Source organism: Gossypium hirsutum, chromosome D02 (assembly GCF_007990345.1).
Source record: "Gossypium hirsutum isolate 1008001.06 chromosome D02, Gossypium_hirsutum_v2.1, whole genome shotgun sequence".
Lineage (NCBI taxonomy): Eukaryota > Viridiplantae > Streptophyta > Magnoliopsida > Malvales > Malvaceae > Gossypium > Gossypium hirsutum.
The window spans coordinates 9,496,758-9,515,910 of record NC_053438.1 but is presented as its reverse complement, the minus strand read 5'-3'; the positions used below and the strand labels follow the sequence as shown (position 1 = coordinate 9,515,910).

General features: G+C 33.4%; 2 protein-coding genes across 2 annotated transcripts; both read left to right on the top strand.

Moving 5' to 3' along the window:
* The first annotated feature begins 13,458 nt into the window (after positions 1 to 13,458).
* LOC107908366 (GRAS family protein RAM1) lies at positions 13,459 to 15,527 on the top strand. Its single transcript, XM_016835542.2, has one exon. The coding sequence runs from the start codon at positions 13,882 to 13,884 to the stop codon at positions 15,256 to 15,258; it is 1,377 nt and encodes a 458-aa protein (XP_016691031.2). The 5' UTR covers positions 13,459 to 13,881; the 3' UTR covers positions 15,259 to 15,527.
* A 1,294-nt stretch (positions 15,528 to 16,821) lies between these two features.
* On the top strand, positions 16,822 to 17,677 carry LOC107908044 (uncharacterized). The gene is made up of 2 exons (XM_016835319.1): positions 16,822 to 17,245; positions 17,355 to 17,677. Exons 1-2 carry the CDS (start codon positions 16,822 to 16,824, stop codon positions 17,675 to 17,677), a joined length of 747 nt encoding a protein of 248 aa, XP_016690808.1.
* The last annotated feature ends 1,476 nt before the right edge of the window (positions 17,678 to 19,153 follow it).

Below are 19,153 nucleotides of genomic sequence, written 5' to 3'. Positions count from 1 at the left end.
ACATAAAATCCTAGTAGTCATCCCTTTGAGATTTCAGCAATTATTATAGATTCATTTACATACCCTGGACTTGTTAATTGCATTTGACTTTATTATAATGATAATCTGATTCTACTTGGAAGAAAGAATTGAACAGCTGGAGCTAAAGTATTACAGGGCTAAAGAAGAAAAGAAGAGAAAGAACAAAATTTCTAAGATAATTTACAATTCCCAAAAATTGTTGAACTTGTTTTTTGGAAAGATTTTCAGCTGGAAATATTTTCAATTCTTCAGCAATGCTTGCATTGGGTTGATACTTGCCGTCTCTGATAATCATGCCAAGGAACTCTATTTCTTCTTTGTTAAATTGCATCACAGATTATGACACTGATTGAGAGAGGCTGATTAAAAAGTCTTTTGTCCTCTTATAAATTATTGTGCTTTACTTTACTAAAGTATGAGTGAGTCATCGTCCTCTTGTAAATTATTAAACTTTACTTTTGATAAAGTTTGATGTGTCATAGTCCTCTTATGCATTATTGTCTGTATGAGTCATGAATCAGATTCCATCTTATCCAAAATTCCTTCTCTATATAAGGAAGGGAAACTCTCAGTTGTAAGATGCAACAACTGCTTGCTTTAAATTGGGATCTAATCCAAGAGCACAAAAAAGCTTTGCCATTGCATATAATTCATAGTTAATTTAATTGATATTGTTGTTACTGTAATAATTAAGGGTATGTGAGCTTGAATGTATTTAAACACGTTATTTCTTCGATTTACGACTTAGAGAAAGGTTATGGGTAGAACTTTTTTTCCTTAATAGACCACCCGCTTTTGGCCTCTAGAAGGACCATTAAGAGGTCACCAAGATATAACAACCTCGTACAATGAGAATGTATGACATGAAACGGATTATTGACCACACAAGCAGTTTACCATCCATATTTTTGGTGGTGTGGCATTACCAAACAAGGAAAGAACCAAGGATCTTTCCTAATTCAACCCTAATGAAACACCCCTTACCCGAGACAGTTTTTGGAGTCGAGCATGAGGCGTTACTTTAAAAGTTCGGGGCATAAAAATTTACTTTTAAAAGTTATTTCACTGTTACTAAATTAATTATAACTCTAGCTACAAACTCGAAATTTAGATCCGTAAATTTTCCCCGAAACTAGACTCATATATCTTTTTACCATAAATTTTTCAAAAATTTTGGTTGAGCCAATTAGTACAGTTTATTAGTTAAAGTCTCCCCTATTTCACTGATCGACTGTCCTGACCTCTCGTCACTAAAATTCAATTATCTCATTCTACAGACTTCATATAGTGTTCTCACTTGTTTCTAAAAAAAATAGACTCAATAAGGAATCTAGAAATATAAATTAAAACTCATAAATATTTTTGTACAATTTTTAATGATTTTCCAAAGTTAGAACAGGAGATTCCGAAAACCACTTTGACCTTGTCTAACTAAAATGAAAATATCTCAGAATACATAATTCTTTTGTATACACCGTTATTTTTCTATGAAAATAGACTCAATAAGCTTTAATTCTATATCTCATCCACCCTTAATTCATTTTCTACTATCCCTGGTGATTTTTCAAAATCACGTCACTACTGCTGTCTCAAAACTGATTTACTACCAATTTTTACTTTTTCATGATTTCTATGCATAATTTAGCACCTAGACATTTATAACAACAAACACCTTCATACTTAGCCATTTTAATAACTATTCATCATCAAATATTTACATATCATCTTTTGGTCATATCTTAAGAATATACAATCGAAATGACCAAGTCCCTATACATGACATAGCTCAAAACATTTATAGTCTTAAAATACCGAGTTGTGGTGGTTGATAGTGTGAACGCTCTCCGACATCTTCAAGATCCCGACTATGCTTGATAATACTATATGAAAGAAAAAAAAAATAAAAGAAGTAAGCATAAAGCTTAGTATGTTTACAAGTAAATAAATAATAACATTTATCATAAACAGTTATATTCATAACAACATTTATCATAAACAATTATATTCATAAATTTTCATTAAGCATTAAGATCTTTACTTTCTTCTTTACTTACTCTCTTACTCGTTTACTTACCTGCTTGCTTAACTTACTCCTTCGTTGCTGACATTTCTTTTCTCAACTGATAACTGAGATACTCTTAATCTTATTAACTCACCTGAATTTGTCTATTAGGCTTTTACCTGAACTTTCATGTAACATCGTCTATTTACTAGCCCGTTGAATCACTTGGAATACTAAGGATACTCGGGTCTCCTGTCTGAATATAACATGCCAAAGCTATGTCCCAGACATAGTCTTACATTGGATGTTTCTTGTACTGCCAATGTCATATCCCAGATATGGTCTTACATGAGAGTTCTCATATAGGTGCCCATGTCATGTCCCAGACATGGTCTTACGGGAGACCTCTCATCTCGGTGTCAACGCTATGTCCCAGACATGGTCTTACATGGGACCTCTCATCTCGGTGCCAACGCCATGTCCCAAACATGGTCTTACATGAGACCTCTCATAATCTCAATGATGCCAATGCCATGTCCCAGACCTGGTCTTACATGGGATCTCATCCTCTTAATGTCATGACATTTGTATCCGATACATTCCTCATGTTTCAACAGGGCCTTTTAACACTGATTCTCTGTCATCTCAAACTTGAGTTAACATTAGATATTTTCATGAAATAAATACATAATTGCTGAAAAATAACAGCATTAATAATAATTATCAAAATATCGCATTTATTTACCGTAAACTTACCTCAGTACAAAAATGTGATCAAATCTAACACTTTAGTCCTCAATCTTTTTCTTTCCCCAGTCTAGCTTCGGATTTCATTCTTCGTGATCTATAATTGCAAATTTAGCTTATTTAATACCCACATTCATCAAAACAGTCATCGACTCTAACTTTGACAAAATTATGATTTTTCCCCTAAACTTTTACATAATTACACTTTTACCCGAAAGCTCGAAAATTAAACTTCATCTCTTATTCTTATGTTTTATAACATCAAATTCTTACTCTAACACTTACTTATGAACATTAGGTATTTTTGCTGATTATGTCAATATACTCGTTTTCACTTAAAATCGACTAGCAAAAGTTATTTAACATAATTTCTAGCTTCATATTCTATCATAAAACATCAAAATAAACATATTTCACCTATGAGTATTTTTCCAAATATGAACCCTAGGTTAAATTATTGCTAGAATAAGCTACATTAAGCTATTGGGATTCTAAAAACGTAAAGAACATTAAAAACGGGGCTAGAACAGACTTACAATCGAGCTTGGAAGCTTGAAAAACCCTAGCCATGGTTTTCCCTTGTGAAATTCGGCCATGGGGTTGAAGATGGACAAATATTGGCTTTTAATTTTGTTTTTAATTCATTTTAATAACTAAATGACCAAAATACCCTTAATGAAAAACTTTGGAAACATGTCTAACCATGTCCATTTTTGTCTACCAAATTAAAAAATGGTCTAATTACCATATAAGGACCTCAAATTTAAAATTTTCATAACAATTGGACACCACTAACATGTAGAACTCAACTTTTGTACTTTTTACAATTTAGTCCTTTTGACTAAATTGAGTGCCCAAAAGTCAAAATTTTTGAACGAAATTTTCACGAAATCATTTTGTGAACTCGTAAACCATAAAAATATAATAAAATAAAATTTTTTTCTCATCAGATTTGTGGTCCCAAAACCACTGTTCCGACTAGACCCAAAATCAAGATGTTATATTTCTCCCCCTTTAAAGATTTTCGTCCCCGAAAATCTTACCTGTGAAGAGATTTTGGTACTGTTTTCAAATAGCTTCTTCGGGCTCTCATGTAGCCTAATCAACCCCATGTCTATTCCATAACACCTTCACAAATGCAAAACTCTTGTTCCTTAGTTGATTAATCTCTCGATCAATAATCTTTACCGGTTCTTCAACATAAGTCATGTCTGGCTGAATCTTAACCTCTGTCGGTGAGATCACATGTGACGGATCAGAACGGTAACGACGTAACATAGACACATGGAATACATTATGAATCTTCTCTAACTCAGTTGGCAAAGCTAACCAATATGCTAAGGGCCCAATTTTTTTAATCACCTCGAACGGTCCAATGAAACGTGGACTTAGTTTGCCTTTCTTGCCAAATCTAAAAATTTTCTTCCACGGGGATACTTTCAAAAACACTTTGTCACCAACTTGATACTTGATCTCTTTTCTTTTTAAATCTGCATAAGACTTTTGTCTGTCTGAAGTTGTTTTTAAACAATCTCTGATAACTTTTACTTTCTCTTTTGTTTCTTTGACTAAATTAACCCCGTAAATCTAATTTTCCTTAAGCTCTATCCAATACAAATGTGTACGACATCTACGTCCATACAAAGCTTCATAAGGTGCCATCTTCAAACTCGACTGATAACTATTATTATAGGCAAACTCTACCAACGGAAAATATTTCTCCCAACTACCTTGAAATTCTAAAACACAACATCTGAGCATATCTTCAAGTAGCTGAATAACTCTTTCCGACTGACCATCAGTCTAAGGATGGAAAACCGTGCTACAACTCAATTTTGTACCCAAAGCTTCCTGTAATTTTCTCCAAAATCGCGAAGTAAATCTCAGATCTCTGTCTGAGATAATCGATAACGGTACCCCATGTAGTCTAACTATCTCTGAAACATACAATTCAGCCAACTTGTCAAGTGAATAATCCATATGAACCGAAATAAAATGAGCTGACTTCGTTAGCTTATCAATTACAACTCGTATTGCATCTTTCTTTTTCGGTGTCAACGGTAATCCTGCTACAAAATCCATGGTAACTCAATCCCATTTCCACTTAGGAACTAACACAGGCTGCAATAAACCTGAAGGTACCTGATGTTCGGCCTTTACCTACTGACAAATTAAGCATCTAGAAACAAATTCTGAAATATCTCTTTTCATTCTTGCCCACCAGTACATTTTCTTTAAATCATTATACATCTTTGTACTACTTAGATGAGTAGACAGAGAACTGCTATGTGCTTCCTGTAATATCTTCCGAATAAGCTCATCATTCTTTTGCACACATACTCTGTCTCTAAACATCAAACAACTGTTAGAACCAATCTGAAAATCTGACTCTACACCCGGCTCGCATTGAGCTCTTTTAACTTGCAACTCACTGTCAGTTTTCTGAGCTTCATAAACTTCTTCAAGAAATATCAGTTTAGCCCTCAACTCAGCTAAAATGGAACCGTCATTTGATAAAGCCAAACTGGTATTCAAAGCTCTCAATGCAAATAAAGATTTTCTACTCAAAGTATCAGCAACAACATTTGCCTTACCCGGGTGGTAGTCAATCACTAACTCATAATCTTTAATCAATTCTAACCATCTTCTTTGCCTTAAGTTCAAATCTTTCTAAGTCATCAAGTACTTCAAACTTTTATGGTCAGTAAATATTCGGCACTTCTCACCGTACAAATGATGTCTCCAGATTTTCAACGCAAATAATGGCGGCCAGCTCTAAGTCGTGCGTCGGATAGTTTTTCTATCATGTGGCTTTAACTGTCTAGAAGCATATGCGATTACTTTATCTTCTTGCATAAGTACACAACCCAATCCGTTCAAGGATGCATCACTGTAAATCACAAATTCTTTACCCAGTTCTGGCTATACTAAAATAGGAGTTTCAGTCAACAATGCCTTTAACTTGTCAAAACTCTGCTGACACTTTTCTATCCATTCAAACTTGACATCTTTCTGCAACAACCTTGTTAAAGGGGTAGCTATCATGGAAAATACCTTTACAAATCATCGGTAATAACCAGCTACTCCAAGAAAGCTTCTAACCTCTGATACATTTCTAGGAGGCTTCCAATTAACAATTGCTGAAATTTTACTCGGATCAACTTTAATACCATCGCCTGAGACGTGTCTAAGGAATCCAACTTCCCGAAGCCAGAACTCACTTTTACTAAACTTGGCATAAAGCTTATTATCTCTAAAAATCTGTAAAACGGTTCTCAAATGCTCGGCATGTTCAATCTCATCACGAGAATAAATCAAAATATCATCAATGAACACAACTACAAATTTATCTAAGTAAGGTCTGAAAATTCGATTCATTAAGTCCATAAAAATAGCAGGAGCATTAGTCAATCCAAATGGCATCACAAGAAACTCATAGTGACCATACCTAGTTCGGAAAGCAGTCTTCGAAACATCTGACTCTTTAACTCTCAACTGATAATAACCGGATCTCAAGTCTATCTTGGAAAACACAGTAGCAACTTTCAACTGGTCAAACAGATCATCAATTCTAGGCAGTGGATATTTATTCTTTATTGTTACTTTGTTAGGCTTCCGATAATCTATACACAACCTCATCGAACCGTCTTTCTTTTTCACAAAAAGCACTGGTGGAACCCACAGAGAACAATTAGGCCTTATAAAACCTTTATCAGTTAATTCTTGCAACTGAGCTTTCAATTCTTTCAATTCAAACGGAGCCATTCTATAGGAGCAATAGAAATAAGAGTTGTACCTGGAATCAACTCAATACCAAATTCAACTTCTTTAACAGGAGGCAAACCTGGCAATTCTTTCGGAAACACATCTAAATACTCACTTACCACTAGCACTGATTCAATTTTCAATTCTGGATCTTTAGTGTTCAATACAAAAGCAAGATAAGCTTCACACCCTTTTCTCAAACATTTCTGAGCAGACATAACAGAAATAATAGAGAGAGAACCATCTGACTCATCTGAATCAACCAGGATAATATCACCATTTTCACATTTAAACTCAATGTATTTCTTTCCGCAATTCACTATCACATCATGGGCAGTCAACCAATCCATACCAAGAATCACATGAAACTCATCAAATGGAAATAGCATGAGATTGGTCGAAAAACAGTGACCTCTAATCATCAAAGGGCAATTTTTACATACTTTGTCTACTAACACATACTGGCCTAATGGATTTGATACATTAATCACAAATTCGGTAGATTCTATGGGCATGTTCATACTAGGCATCAATTTCATGCAAACATAAGAATAGGTCGAACCCGAATCAATCAAAGCAATAACACGAGTATCATAGAGAGAAAATGGACCAGTAATCACATCAGGGGAGGATACCTCTTCCCGAGCATGAATAGCATATGTTCTTGCAGGTGCTCTAACATCTGATCTAGCTGCTAAGTCTCTAGACGTACCCTTGTTACTTGCTCTAACTCCCGGGTTCCTCTGTGATCTGCCTCTAGTAGGAGCATTTCCTGATCTCGCACTCAGTATTACTTCTCTTTTAGTTGTTTCGAGACAATACCAAATAAAGTGATATGGTGCACCACATCTGAAACAGGCATTTTCATTTGCTCTACACTCTCCAGGATGACGTCTACCGCATTGGGCACATTTTGGCCTAGTGGGTCGAGTACTACCCGTACTTGCAATTGTAGTAGTTTGAGCTTTAGAACCCTCAAATCTTCTGCCTCTGTTTCGACTAGAATATCTGGCTGAGAAATTTGATCCACTAGAGAACTCTCTAGGCTCTTGGAAGTAGACTGAAATGATCGAAATGGTCTGCTCATCTGCCTTTTCTTCGTGTCTTGCGCTTCAATTTCAACTTTGCCCTTTTCTTTTTCTTTTAACAGATCCTCTGCTTTACAGGCTCTCTCAACCAGAACAACAAACTCTTTTATCTCTAGAACACCAACTGACAGTCGAATTTCATCATTAAGTCCATCCTCAAATCTTTTGCACATAATAGCTTCTGTAGATACACATTCTCGAGCATAGTTGCTGAGTCTGACAAATTCACGTTCATACTCAGTAACAGTCATCTTACCCTGTTTAACTCAAAGAATTCTTTTCTTTTTTGGTCAATAAACCTCTGACTGATATACTTTTTATGGAACTCCTCCTGAAAGAAATCCCAAGTAACTCTCTCACTCGGTACAACTGATACAAGAGTCTTCCACCAATGATAGGTTGAATCTCTGAGAAGTGAAACAACATACTTCATGCATTCCTTAGGTGTACAGGATAACTCATCAAAGACTCTAATAGTATTCTCAAGCCAAAATCTTGCTCTCTCTACATCATCATCTTTAGTAGCCCGAAACTTTTCAGCCCCTTATTTTCTGATCTTATCAACTAGTGGCTTTTCCCTGATAACTATACCTGCAGCAGGAGAAGCTACATGGGGAATCTGTGAATCATGAGGGGGTGGAGGTCTAACAGCCGAATTTGTACGAACGAACTCGGTAAACCAATCATTCATAGCTTGGAAGAAGGCTTCTCGAGCCCCTCCTCCCTGACTAACTGTAACGGGCCTTTCACTAACATCTTGTGGCACCATCCCTTCTGCGAGAGCGGGCGCATTACTCTCTACATCATCTGCACCAGCTCGTTCGGGATCCATAACTATAAAAGAAAACATTTTAAAATCGTCAGGAGTCGTCACACTATCAAAATACAAGTATGGCATGTATAGCTAGACTCTTATTCATACTAAATATTTCGAGAACCGGTTGATACCAATAAAATGAAACACCCCTTACTCGAGACTGTTGCCGAAGTCGAGCATGAGGCGTTACTTGACTTAACTTAAAAGTTAATTTTTATTCCCCGAACTTTTAAGTTAAGTCAAGTAACGCCTCATGCTCGACTCTGGCAACGGTCTCGGGTAAGGGGTGTTTCACCTAAGCACTCTCTTTAGTGACTTAACGTTCTCTAGCTTTCTCTTCCTCTTCTTTCCCTTAGCTCTTTCCTCCCTTAGCCTTCACATTCGTCTCTCCACTTGTCATAAGTGAATTAGCCTCCTTGTAACTACCACCTTCTCTTCCTTGCCTCCTCTTTGTTGATTCATTATATCAACAGAATTAAATGTTATTTAAAAATTGACAATTAATATTGTGTGAAAACTTTACTTAAAATGTTCTTAATTATGGAAACGATAATTTTAATAACATTAATAACTACACAAAATTCTATTTAATTCTTATACTACATTTTCTTAATAAATAAAAAAATTCATTACCATACAAATTACAACAATTTTCTTTCTCATAGTAACAATTCTTATTACCATACGTATTATAACTGTTTCAGTATTGACAACTTTATGAAAATAAAGTGTATAAAAAAATATTAGTCTTATTATACAAAATGTGTAATTACCAGAAATATTACATAATGTTTTGAATCAACTATTTTAGAGTAGCTATTGAATATATGAAACATTAACATCATAAATTATTTTTTTTTAAATTCTAAAATTTCAATCATTTTAATAAATATAGTTGAATTTTATTTTAACATTCAACTTATTTTGTTCTTAATGTATATTTATCAAAATATAAATTATCTTAATTCCAAAAACTAAACATTTATATTTATTATTTTACTTTATCAATTATTGAAATCTTATAAATTTTAATTAATAAATATAAAATTTATATGAATGAAATATTTAATTTTATCTTAATTTATTAAAAGGAAAAAAAGAAAGAAAAAAAAAACCAATTCCATTATGTTTGGCCTGCTGTGAAGTTGCCATACGTTGAACTCTCAGTATAACTTACATCATCAAATGCTTTTTTTCATTGTTCTAACAGCCATTTTTTTAATAATATATTTTGCCATCATTTATTAATTTTAGTAATTAAATTGTAGCTTTGTGTTCTTCATAAAAATAGCCAAATTAAATCGGTTTAATTCTTGGATTATATAATAATTTTAGAAATAGTATTGAATATTTACAATTATATAATAATTTATATAATAAATGCATGAACTTCATGCATTGTTAGTGAGTAGTAATAAGACAGTTCATCATTGGTGAAGTAATAAATTGAGGACTACAAATAAATAATAATAATAGCTGTTAAATAGGCAAAATGATAAATTTAGTTTGTAATGTTTATCTATTTGTTAATTTTGTTTTTATTGTTTTAGTTAAATTTGATCATTAACCTTTCAAAATAAGTTAAATGATTTTTTAACGAAAATGTTGACTAAAACATTTAATTTTAATGATTTTAGTGTTGCAACCAGTATAACAGTCCATGTGTACTCTATGCTAATATGGCACTATTAATCTTATATGCCATATCAACAAATAATTTAAAAATTATAAAATATTCAAAAATTAAAAAAAAATCAAAACACAAAAAAAAGTTCATAATGTTTTTTTTAAGCATGAAGTATATGTGAGAGATGAAGGCCTTGGCCCCCTCAAAATGGAAAATTGTTATGTAAGGCCCTTAAGAAGTGTTTAAATTATAAATTAATATATGGTCAAATTGACTTGGCCCCCCAAAAATAAAAATAAAAATTCTTTTAAGTCCCTTCAGAAAATAATGAAATCATAAATTAATACATGATAAAATTATATTTTGACCTCTCAAAAATTTATAATTCAATTTTTCCCCCTATTTTTTTTTTGATTCTCCCCTATACACGTGGATTGTCATGTGAGCTGCTATGATTAAAAATTTAACGTTTTAGTCAAGATTTTTGTTAAAAAATTGGCAATTCAACTCTTTTTGAAATGTTATTGGTAGCCAAATTTGATTCTTTTTAAAAGTCCAAGGGCTAAATTTAGCTTAAAAAAAAGAATATGGGCCAAAATGACAAAAGATATAAATGATGAGGGCTAAATTTATTATTGTACCTAAAATTGAAACCCTAAACCTTAAATATGAAACCCTCACGTCAAAGCTAAAAAATTATTTAGGGGACAAAAATTGAAGTATAATTTTTTTATGAAGTCAAAGAGTAATTTTATATTGTATTCACTTATGATTTCATCATGTTTGAAGGGACTAAATAATATTTTCCATTTTGGGGGCCAAAGTACAGCTTTAACATATATCAACTTCTAATGCTATCATTTATAAGGGGATTAAAAGATAATTTTACAATTGAAGGGGGGAGGAGGGTTTAGATTTGCCTCGATGAATATGAAACCTAAACTTGATATAAATCTTAAACCCTAAACTAAATACAAACTCTAAATCATAAATCATAAACTCTAAACCTCAAACCCAATAAAAATTGTAAAGATTATAATTAATATTTAAATAAAAAATTAGTATTTATTTATTAGTGCTTCAATAATTTTTTGTTTTACTCAATAATGATACGTCGTATTATTACAGTGCATGGTACATCAAATATTATCGGCTTAAATATGTATTTGACCTTCAAGCTTAGCACATTCTCTCAAGACTGGAAAAAGAATTATATACCAAATTGAGATAAAAAAGAAACCGCAAGCACTAATTTAAGAGAAGTGTTAAGTTGGAAGGAGAAATTAATATTTAAGCCAGAATTGTTAAGCATGAAACAAAGTTGAATTCAGATGTTTGGTGTGAATTTGTTTTGGGTCCAACATTTAATGTGTGCTCCTCAAGACACATTCAAAATTGCAAACGGTACTCACAATGTGTATCAATTTATTCCTTCAAAGTGTATTGTATAAAAACTACTTGGAAACAAGTGGGGGAATTAAAATTCTATTTTTGGTTACAATAATTTTAGATAAATTATGATGGAATTTTTATAATACTTAAATAAAGTTATTGATAGAGATGACAATTTCAATTGCGGATTTAAATATCCCATTTTTATACTAAAAAACCTATATCTCTTACCCCTAAGAACTTACTTTGTAAAACCCAATATGTAAACCTGCACAAGTCTCTCAAATACATACAAGCTTTCGAGACTTGTTCATATACAAAAGGTCAATTACAATCCTTTATAAAACATTAACTAAAACAGCTAAAAACAATATAATCATAACGACCAAAGTACAATGGATTGTTGAAAGATAAGTCTTCAAGTTTAGTTCCGATCCAACATCCTTGATCGAAGGGATTTGGTACGATCGATCTAATCTGATCCTTAAGATATATTCCTCCAAATAAATTGATCTTCACTGATGTGCTTGAATAATTCCATAATATCAACATATCCCAAATATTTTGTTTTAATAAATTGCCAACTTCAAATATGACAAATAGCAATTTGTTGTCGTGGTCCATTAACACATAACAACTACTTCAATGAAGTTAATAACATATTTATTTTCTTTTCAAATGATATAATAAATGAATTCTACATTAATTAAATTTACTTTATTTTTTGGGTTTGGCAATCCCTCGTGAAATCCCACTGACAAAAGCCGTTTTGTTTTCTTTCTCGTTGTAATGTAATCAAGTATCATAACTTATAATTATACATCCCTTTCTCCAATCTAATCAAGGATGGCAGCTCTCTGATAATTCATAAAAAAAAGAATTGGCCAGTTCAAGAATTTTATCTCAAGATTTAGGTGGAACTAATCGCTTTCTAGCAATATAATTATATACAGCAGCTTAGACTTCGCAATTCACGTGCTAAGCTGACCTATTCCCACCCCGTCCAATTGAGCAACTGCGATCTATGTTGCTTTCGTGCTTTTTCTATATATATATACATGCGTAAACAGCTGTGCTTGGAGCCAAATGTTTAAAATAAGTTAGAAAAACTGAATATACTCCCACATAATGAGTTTAACCTAAGTTTTTAGACAAGAGATCAACATAGTCATAGTGTACCATTGCTGGCAAAGGAGACTGTGTGAATCCAATGGAACATGCACAAAGACAAACATTTAATTCGAAATGTCTTGTTAGTTTCATAATTTGCTTAGAATCTATGATACCTCAGGGAAATATCCATTTCAATTTGTAGATATTTTCTTTCAAAATTATTTTAGTATAAACAAAATCTCGAAAACAAATAATAAAGTCGTAAGTATTAAAATGCATTTCTTAAATTCGTCACCACTTCATAAAATTATTTGTATAAATTAATTAAGCTAAACTTTGAGTTTTGAAACACAATATTTTTCAGAAATTACAAAATTTACTTGGGGAACATAATATAGGTTAAAATGATTAGAAGTCAAATTATATTTTGTTTTTCTACTAAAAAAATGGACATTTTAGTTTCTGTGCATAAAATCAAAGAATAAATGGGTCATTCTGTTAAAAATTTAATCAATTTCTATTGTTAAAAATTAATCTCTGTACATCAGTACGAGGTATATATATGTAGTAGGCCACATGTAATTATCCGATTATTCCATCAGTTACGACTGTTTTTAACCGTAGAAATAGATAAAATTTTTACCAGAAGGGATAGATTTACTCTTTGACCTAAAATACAGAAATTAATTTACCCACTTTTTAAGTAAAAAAAAAACAAAATATAATTAAGTATCCCCATAATAATTTTACCGTATATAGAAAGAAAAGATGGGAACAAAGTCCGTTGAGGGTAGTAGGTTTAGATTTCCCCTTTTTTATTTCCTCGTTGTTTTTTGTCAACTTCCATGGCATCTTTCAAGCACCTCCGAACTACCCAATGACTCCAAGCAAGAAACATGTCATAGTTTTTCTAAAGCATAAATATCTCAAATATTCTCTCTCTTTTTTTTCTTAAGAAAATCAAAATGTTTTCTGGATTCAACACATTAGTTCTTGAGAAATACAATGGGATCTCCAATCCAATTCTAAATAAATTTAATTAAAAAATTTGACCATTATTTAAAATCAGATTAAAAATATGCTTTTAAAAATCTAATTCAACTCGATTTTCCAACTCCGAAAAAATCTCTCTCTTGTTATATTACACTTTTGTTCCTTTCACATGTAACGACAGAAGGAAATTTTCATAAGTTATTCCCATAATATACATATTCTTTGCCCCCATAAAAGCCTAGCTTCCTCATGTCATAAAATCTTATATTCTTCATCTCTTTGAGCTTTGTTTCTTAATCTCAATTTCTCCCTTGAAATGGTGATGGAAGATAAAGATGAAGAGGAGGAGCATTTGAATCTCAGCCTGGCCATTGTGACAGATCCTAATGAGGAAAACAGTAGAAAAAGGAAGAGAAAGTTACTTAATGTTTGCAACCCTCTGAACCCATCACATGAAGGGTATTTTGAAGGGAAGATATTTAAGCTTCTTCAAGTGAGGGAAGAGATGTTAAAGCTTGACCACAAGAGATCAAAAGGCTTGGCTGAAAACGGGAAAGGTCTTCACTTAATCCATTCCTTGCTCATCATTGCTACTTCAGTTGATAAAAACAATATGAACTCAGCCTTGGAGAATCTCATCCAACTCTATCCAACCGTGACATTAATGGGAGACTCAGTGCAACGAGTTGTTGCTCACTTTGCTGATGGTTTATTTGCTAGGATTTTAACCCCAAAATCCCCTTTTTACGACATGGTCATGAAGGAACCTACTACTGAACAACAGTTTCTAGCTTTCACCAGTCTTTATAGGGTCTCCCCTTATTACCAATTCGCTCATTTCACTGTTAACCAAGCCATCATCGAAGCTTTTGAGAAAGACCAAGAGACAAACAACAATAGAGCCTTGCATGTTATTGATTTTAACGTCTCTTATGGCTTTCAATGGCCTTCTCTCATCCAATCCGTTTCACAAAGTGGCAAAAGGGTATCCCTTCGACTTACAGGCTATGGCAGAAGCTTAGAAGAACTGCAAGAAACTGAGGCTCGATTAGTGAGCTTCGCCAAAGGGTTTTGCAACCTGGTCTTTGAATTCCAAGGCCTGTTGAGATCATCATCCAAGCTGATCATCAACCAAAGGGAAAAGAAGAATGAAACAGTTGCTGTGAATTTAGTTTTTCATTTGAGCAACTTTATGGAAATGTCCCAGACATTAAAATCAGTTCATTCACTTAAACCTTCTATTGTTATCCTAGTGGAGCAAGAAGGTAATCCAAGAGTAAGAAATTTCTTATCCAGATTCATGGAATCTTTGCATTACGTTGCTGCCATGTTTGATTCGTTGGATGATTGCCTCCCACAAGAGAGCACTGAGAGGCTAAGTATTGAGAGAAACCATCTGGGGAAAGAGATCAAAGCCATGATTAACAGTGAGAACTTAGATGAAGAAAATAAAGGAACATGGAAAAACATGATGGAAAGGCATGGATTTGGAGGGATGAAACTGAGCTCAAAGTGTTTGATACAAGCAAAACTTTTGTTGAAAGTTAGGACCCATAATTACTGCCCCCTTCCATGTGAAGGAGAGAATACTAATGGTGGGTTTAGAGTATTTCAAAGGGATGAAGGGAAGGCTCTTTCATTAGGGTGGCAAGATAGGTGCTTGCTAACAGCTTCTGCATGGCAATGTGTATGATACATCAAGTTCACTTTTCTTTTCTTTTTTTCTTTTTTTTTCATTTCTAACACATTCATATAATTGTGTATAACATCTGGCTGAGTTTTAGTTTGATTGGTATGAACATTGTTACAAATATAGAAGGATATGGGTTCGAGTGTGCTGAAGTACATTGTCTTTAATTTCAAAATTATTTTAAAAAAACATTAATTGCACATACGCTATTAATAGACCGTTTCATCAACTCGAACCCATGATGTGAACATCCTTTATCCAATAAACCAAACACAAAATTCCCATATAACTAAAATTCGATCCGTCCTTAGGTAGTTTAATTAGGTAAAGACTTGGAAATTCGTTGGTTTTGAAATACCAAAGCCGACCGCCATTTGTATTTGATTAATAAAATTGCTACCTAGGGCATATTTCTTTTATGTTGAAATATTCAACTTTGTTCAACTTTTTATTTTCCATCCTCCACTTTTCTAATTTCTTGTCAGGATTTCTAAGAATTCGGAAGTGGCGTAAGAAAGATTATAGCATCTCTATGATTCCCAAAAATCAGTACTTTGTTAATTACTTTTTGTCAAAAATTCCGAAATTTAAAAACTTAAAATTTAATATTTAATTACGATGTGTTAAAATAATCAAAAAAATTGTTTTTATTGTGGAGTGAATCAAATTATAATTTGTATGAGGAATCAAAATTCATAGATTGAATTGGTTTAGAAAAGGAGCATCAGAGATGTTGTGTTATTTAAGGCTCAATCAAATCTCAATGTGGCATTCCATCTTCTCAATCTCAAATTTAGATATACTTTCTTGAAGAAATTATACCTTTGTTTTTTTCACTTTTCATTTACAAAAAAGTATTCTTGCTCTTATTTTGAAAGTACCCCATTATATTGAGGTTTCAACATCTATAATATTTGTTTCTAAAAATTTCCCCTACACGGCGATTTCAAAATAATAAAAATACTTTTATTTCTAAAATCTTACTCGGCAGTTAAATGAAGCATCCATTGGGCGAAAACCTCACATTTTAAATTTTTTTATCTAATCCGCTGCTAACTGAGGGTTCTTTTTGGGCAATAATGATTCAAACTCTAATTATTTTTAGAGAAGATCAACCTTCAATCACAGCTTGCACTCCATTTCTTTCCAAAGTTTTAAATGATGATGAGTTGATATAATATTATGCCTATTTTGTATTATTTCAATTTAATATTATAGTTTTTTTAGTTCCAAATTTCTATATTGATTTTAATAGTATTATGTATTAATTCAATGATTAATAGAACTTTTAGTTAAATATTGAATCTGTTTTTTTAAAAAAAGGTAAATTAAATTAATTTTTTAAATATGAATTGTTGTTGGGGTCTTATACCACTGTTAAAGAAATAACTTCTTTATGTAATAAATAAGTTTATTAGCGAAAGAGTTCGTTCTTGTTGATCGGAAATGTCATCAAAAAATTTGATCTCGTCCAGCAATCGAGGAGATAGTGGAGGGGACACTAATTAAGATCGTATCACAAATAAAGTTCGTTTCAAAAAGACAATCAAGGATACTATTGAGAACATGGTGGTAGATCTGAGCCCGAAAGTTGGGGTCTCTTGGAAGGATAAGCTCCTGAGAGGGAAAGCGGATGGGCCATCGTTAAATTTTGGTATCATCAACGAAGAGGATTTGGTCTTTGTTGAGGGAGATATTTTGAGATCCACTGTAAATGGGATTCCAACCATCAATTTTTCTGACCAAATCAAGGATTGGCTTGTTAAGGACATGGAGACCAACATTGTCGTGAAGCTGTTGGGACGAAACATGAGTTATGGGGTATTACATAACCGAATTTCCAATTCATGGAGACCCTTTCAACCAACCGAATTTCCAATTCATGGAGACCCTTTCAACCATTTCACCTTATGGATGTCAAAAACGGTTATTATCTGGTTAGGTTCTAAAACAAGGATGATTATGATATGGTGTTGGCTCAAGGTCATGGGTTATTTGTGGTCATTACCTTACTGTTCAACTAGGGACAGTTGATTTTAACCCGTTGAAGTTGTTTCCAAGTATGGTTTTGGCGTGGATTTGCTTTTTGGGTATGACAGGCTTCCTCTACAAGCGACAAGTTTTGGAAGAGATTGGTAGCTTGATAAGTAAAGTGGCCCGGTTGGACATTAAAATCGACAGTGGCATAAGGGGACGGTTTGCGAGGATGGTTGTTTTCGTTGATTTGGAGAAGTCGTTTGTCTTGCAAATCATTGTCAATGGAAAGGTCCAAAGGGTTGAGTTTGAATCTCTGCCAGCAGTTTGCTTCTCCTGTGGTTGTTATGGTCACATAAAGGACTTTTGCCCTTCCATTGTCCTAGATCCGAACTCTATTGGTGGCAAGAGCAAGCCCTTATTCCGATCATCGAGGAGTTTGCTCTAGTGGAGATGGGCGAACCCTTTGGCCCATGGATGATTGTGGAACAGAAATTATGCCAAAATAAAAAAGAGATTCGAAACGAGAAATCAAAATTATCGGATACGGGATTAGGCAAGTCTAGATTTGACGCTTTAATCATGTTGGAAAATGAGACTATTAGTATCGATGATGAACAACAAGGCATTAAGGAGATTAATTTCAAAAAATGGGAGTTTTTAAAAAAACCTAAATGGTAAGAAAGTAAGGTTGACTTTTAGATCGATTAATGGAAAAATACTAGGGATTATCATATGGGCCCATTCGAGCGGTGTTAGACCTAATGGGTCGAAGGTACATTTATTAATGGGTAACAATAAGCTTGCTATGGACTCCACTTTTCAAAAGCAAGGAATTTTGATTGAGCACACACGGGGTTCTATTGGGTCAAGTAATGATGCAAATCTTCGGGACCCATTTGACCCACCACCTTTTTTAGTCGATCTTAATACGAAGGGAATGAAACAAATGAAATAGGCTAATAACAGTAAGAATGATGTGAAATCCCATGATAAAAAATTCTAGTAAGTCATTTTTATATTTTAATACCGTTTATGAAGGCCCAATCGAAACTATGGTAGAATTGAATTCTAAAACTCTTGACCCCCAATAAAAATTCTGCCGTATCTTTTAAGAAAATTTTTTATCCTAATTCTTTAACCTTTTCAAAGGCAGAAGAGTCACTGGTTCGTCATTTTTCTCTTTCAGGTACTAAAAGTAGCGAATCAGGGGGAAAGAAAAAATGTTCAATGAGAGAAGTCCCTAATTAAAACCATTCATAGCCGAATGGGACATTTTAGAGTAGTGGGAAGCTCTCATGTTGCTCTTCCAAAAGCCATGTTTACCTTAACTACTATTATTAGCTCCCAAGCTATAGCCGAAGCATATAAGTCTGACCAATGTCAAGCTTAAGGTGTCTTCCTAAGGGGTTTGTTTCTTTCCCTTTTTTTTAATATTTATGAACTTTACCATTTTCTATTGGAATTGTCAAGAGTGTGCTAGCTCCAGATTCCCTCGCATTTTTTGTGAGTATAACCGTGAACATAGGTCTGACTTAATTGGCCTTTTAGAATCAAGAGTCAGTGGTGACAAAGCAGATTCGATCATCACTAAGCTCGAGTTTTAGTTTTCTCATCGAGTCGAGGCAACTAGATTTTCAAGTGGCATTTGGATTGGGTAGAGAGGCTCGCTTGATGTTGAGATTCTAAAAAGTCATCTCCAATTCATTCTCCTAAAGATTTCAGGTAATTCTTTTAGAATGCCTTTTTTGGTTACTTTCGTCTATAGAAGTTCTGATTGTCAGAAACGAAGACATCTCTAGGAAGTTCTAAAAAATATTATTCTAATATACAGGACCCCGTGGCTAGCAATTGGTGACTTTAACATAATTTTTTCTTCCAATATAAAGAAATGAGGGAAAACCTTGGGGAGAATGTGCCCTCT

Excerpts from the sequence above, each read along its gene's own strand:
- LOC107908366 (XM_016835542.2), top strand. The coding sequence starts at position 13,882 with ATGGTGATGGAAGATAAAGATGAAGAGGAGGAGCATTTGAATCTCAGC.
- LOC107908044 (XM_016835319.1), top strand. The coding sequence starts at position 16,822 with ATGGTGGTAGATCTGAGCCCGAAAGTTGGGGTCTCTTGGAAGGATAAG. Across the intron at positions 17,246-17,354 it reads GTGTTGGCTCAAGGTCATGG|GCTTCCTCTACAAGCGACAA; the intron begins GTTATTTGTGGT and ends TGGGTATGACAG.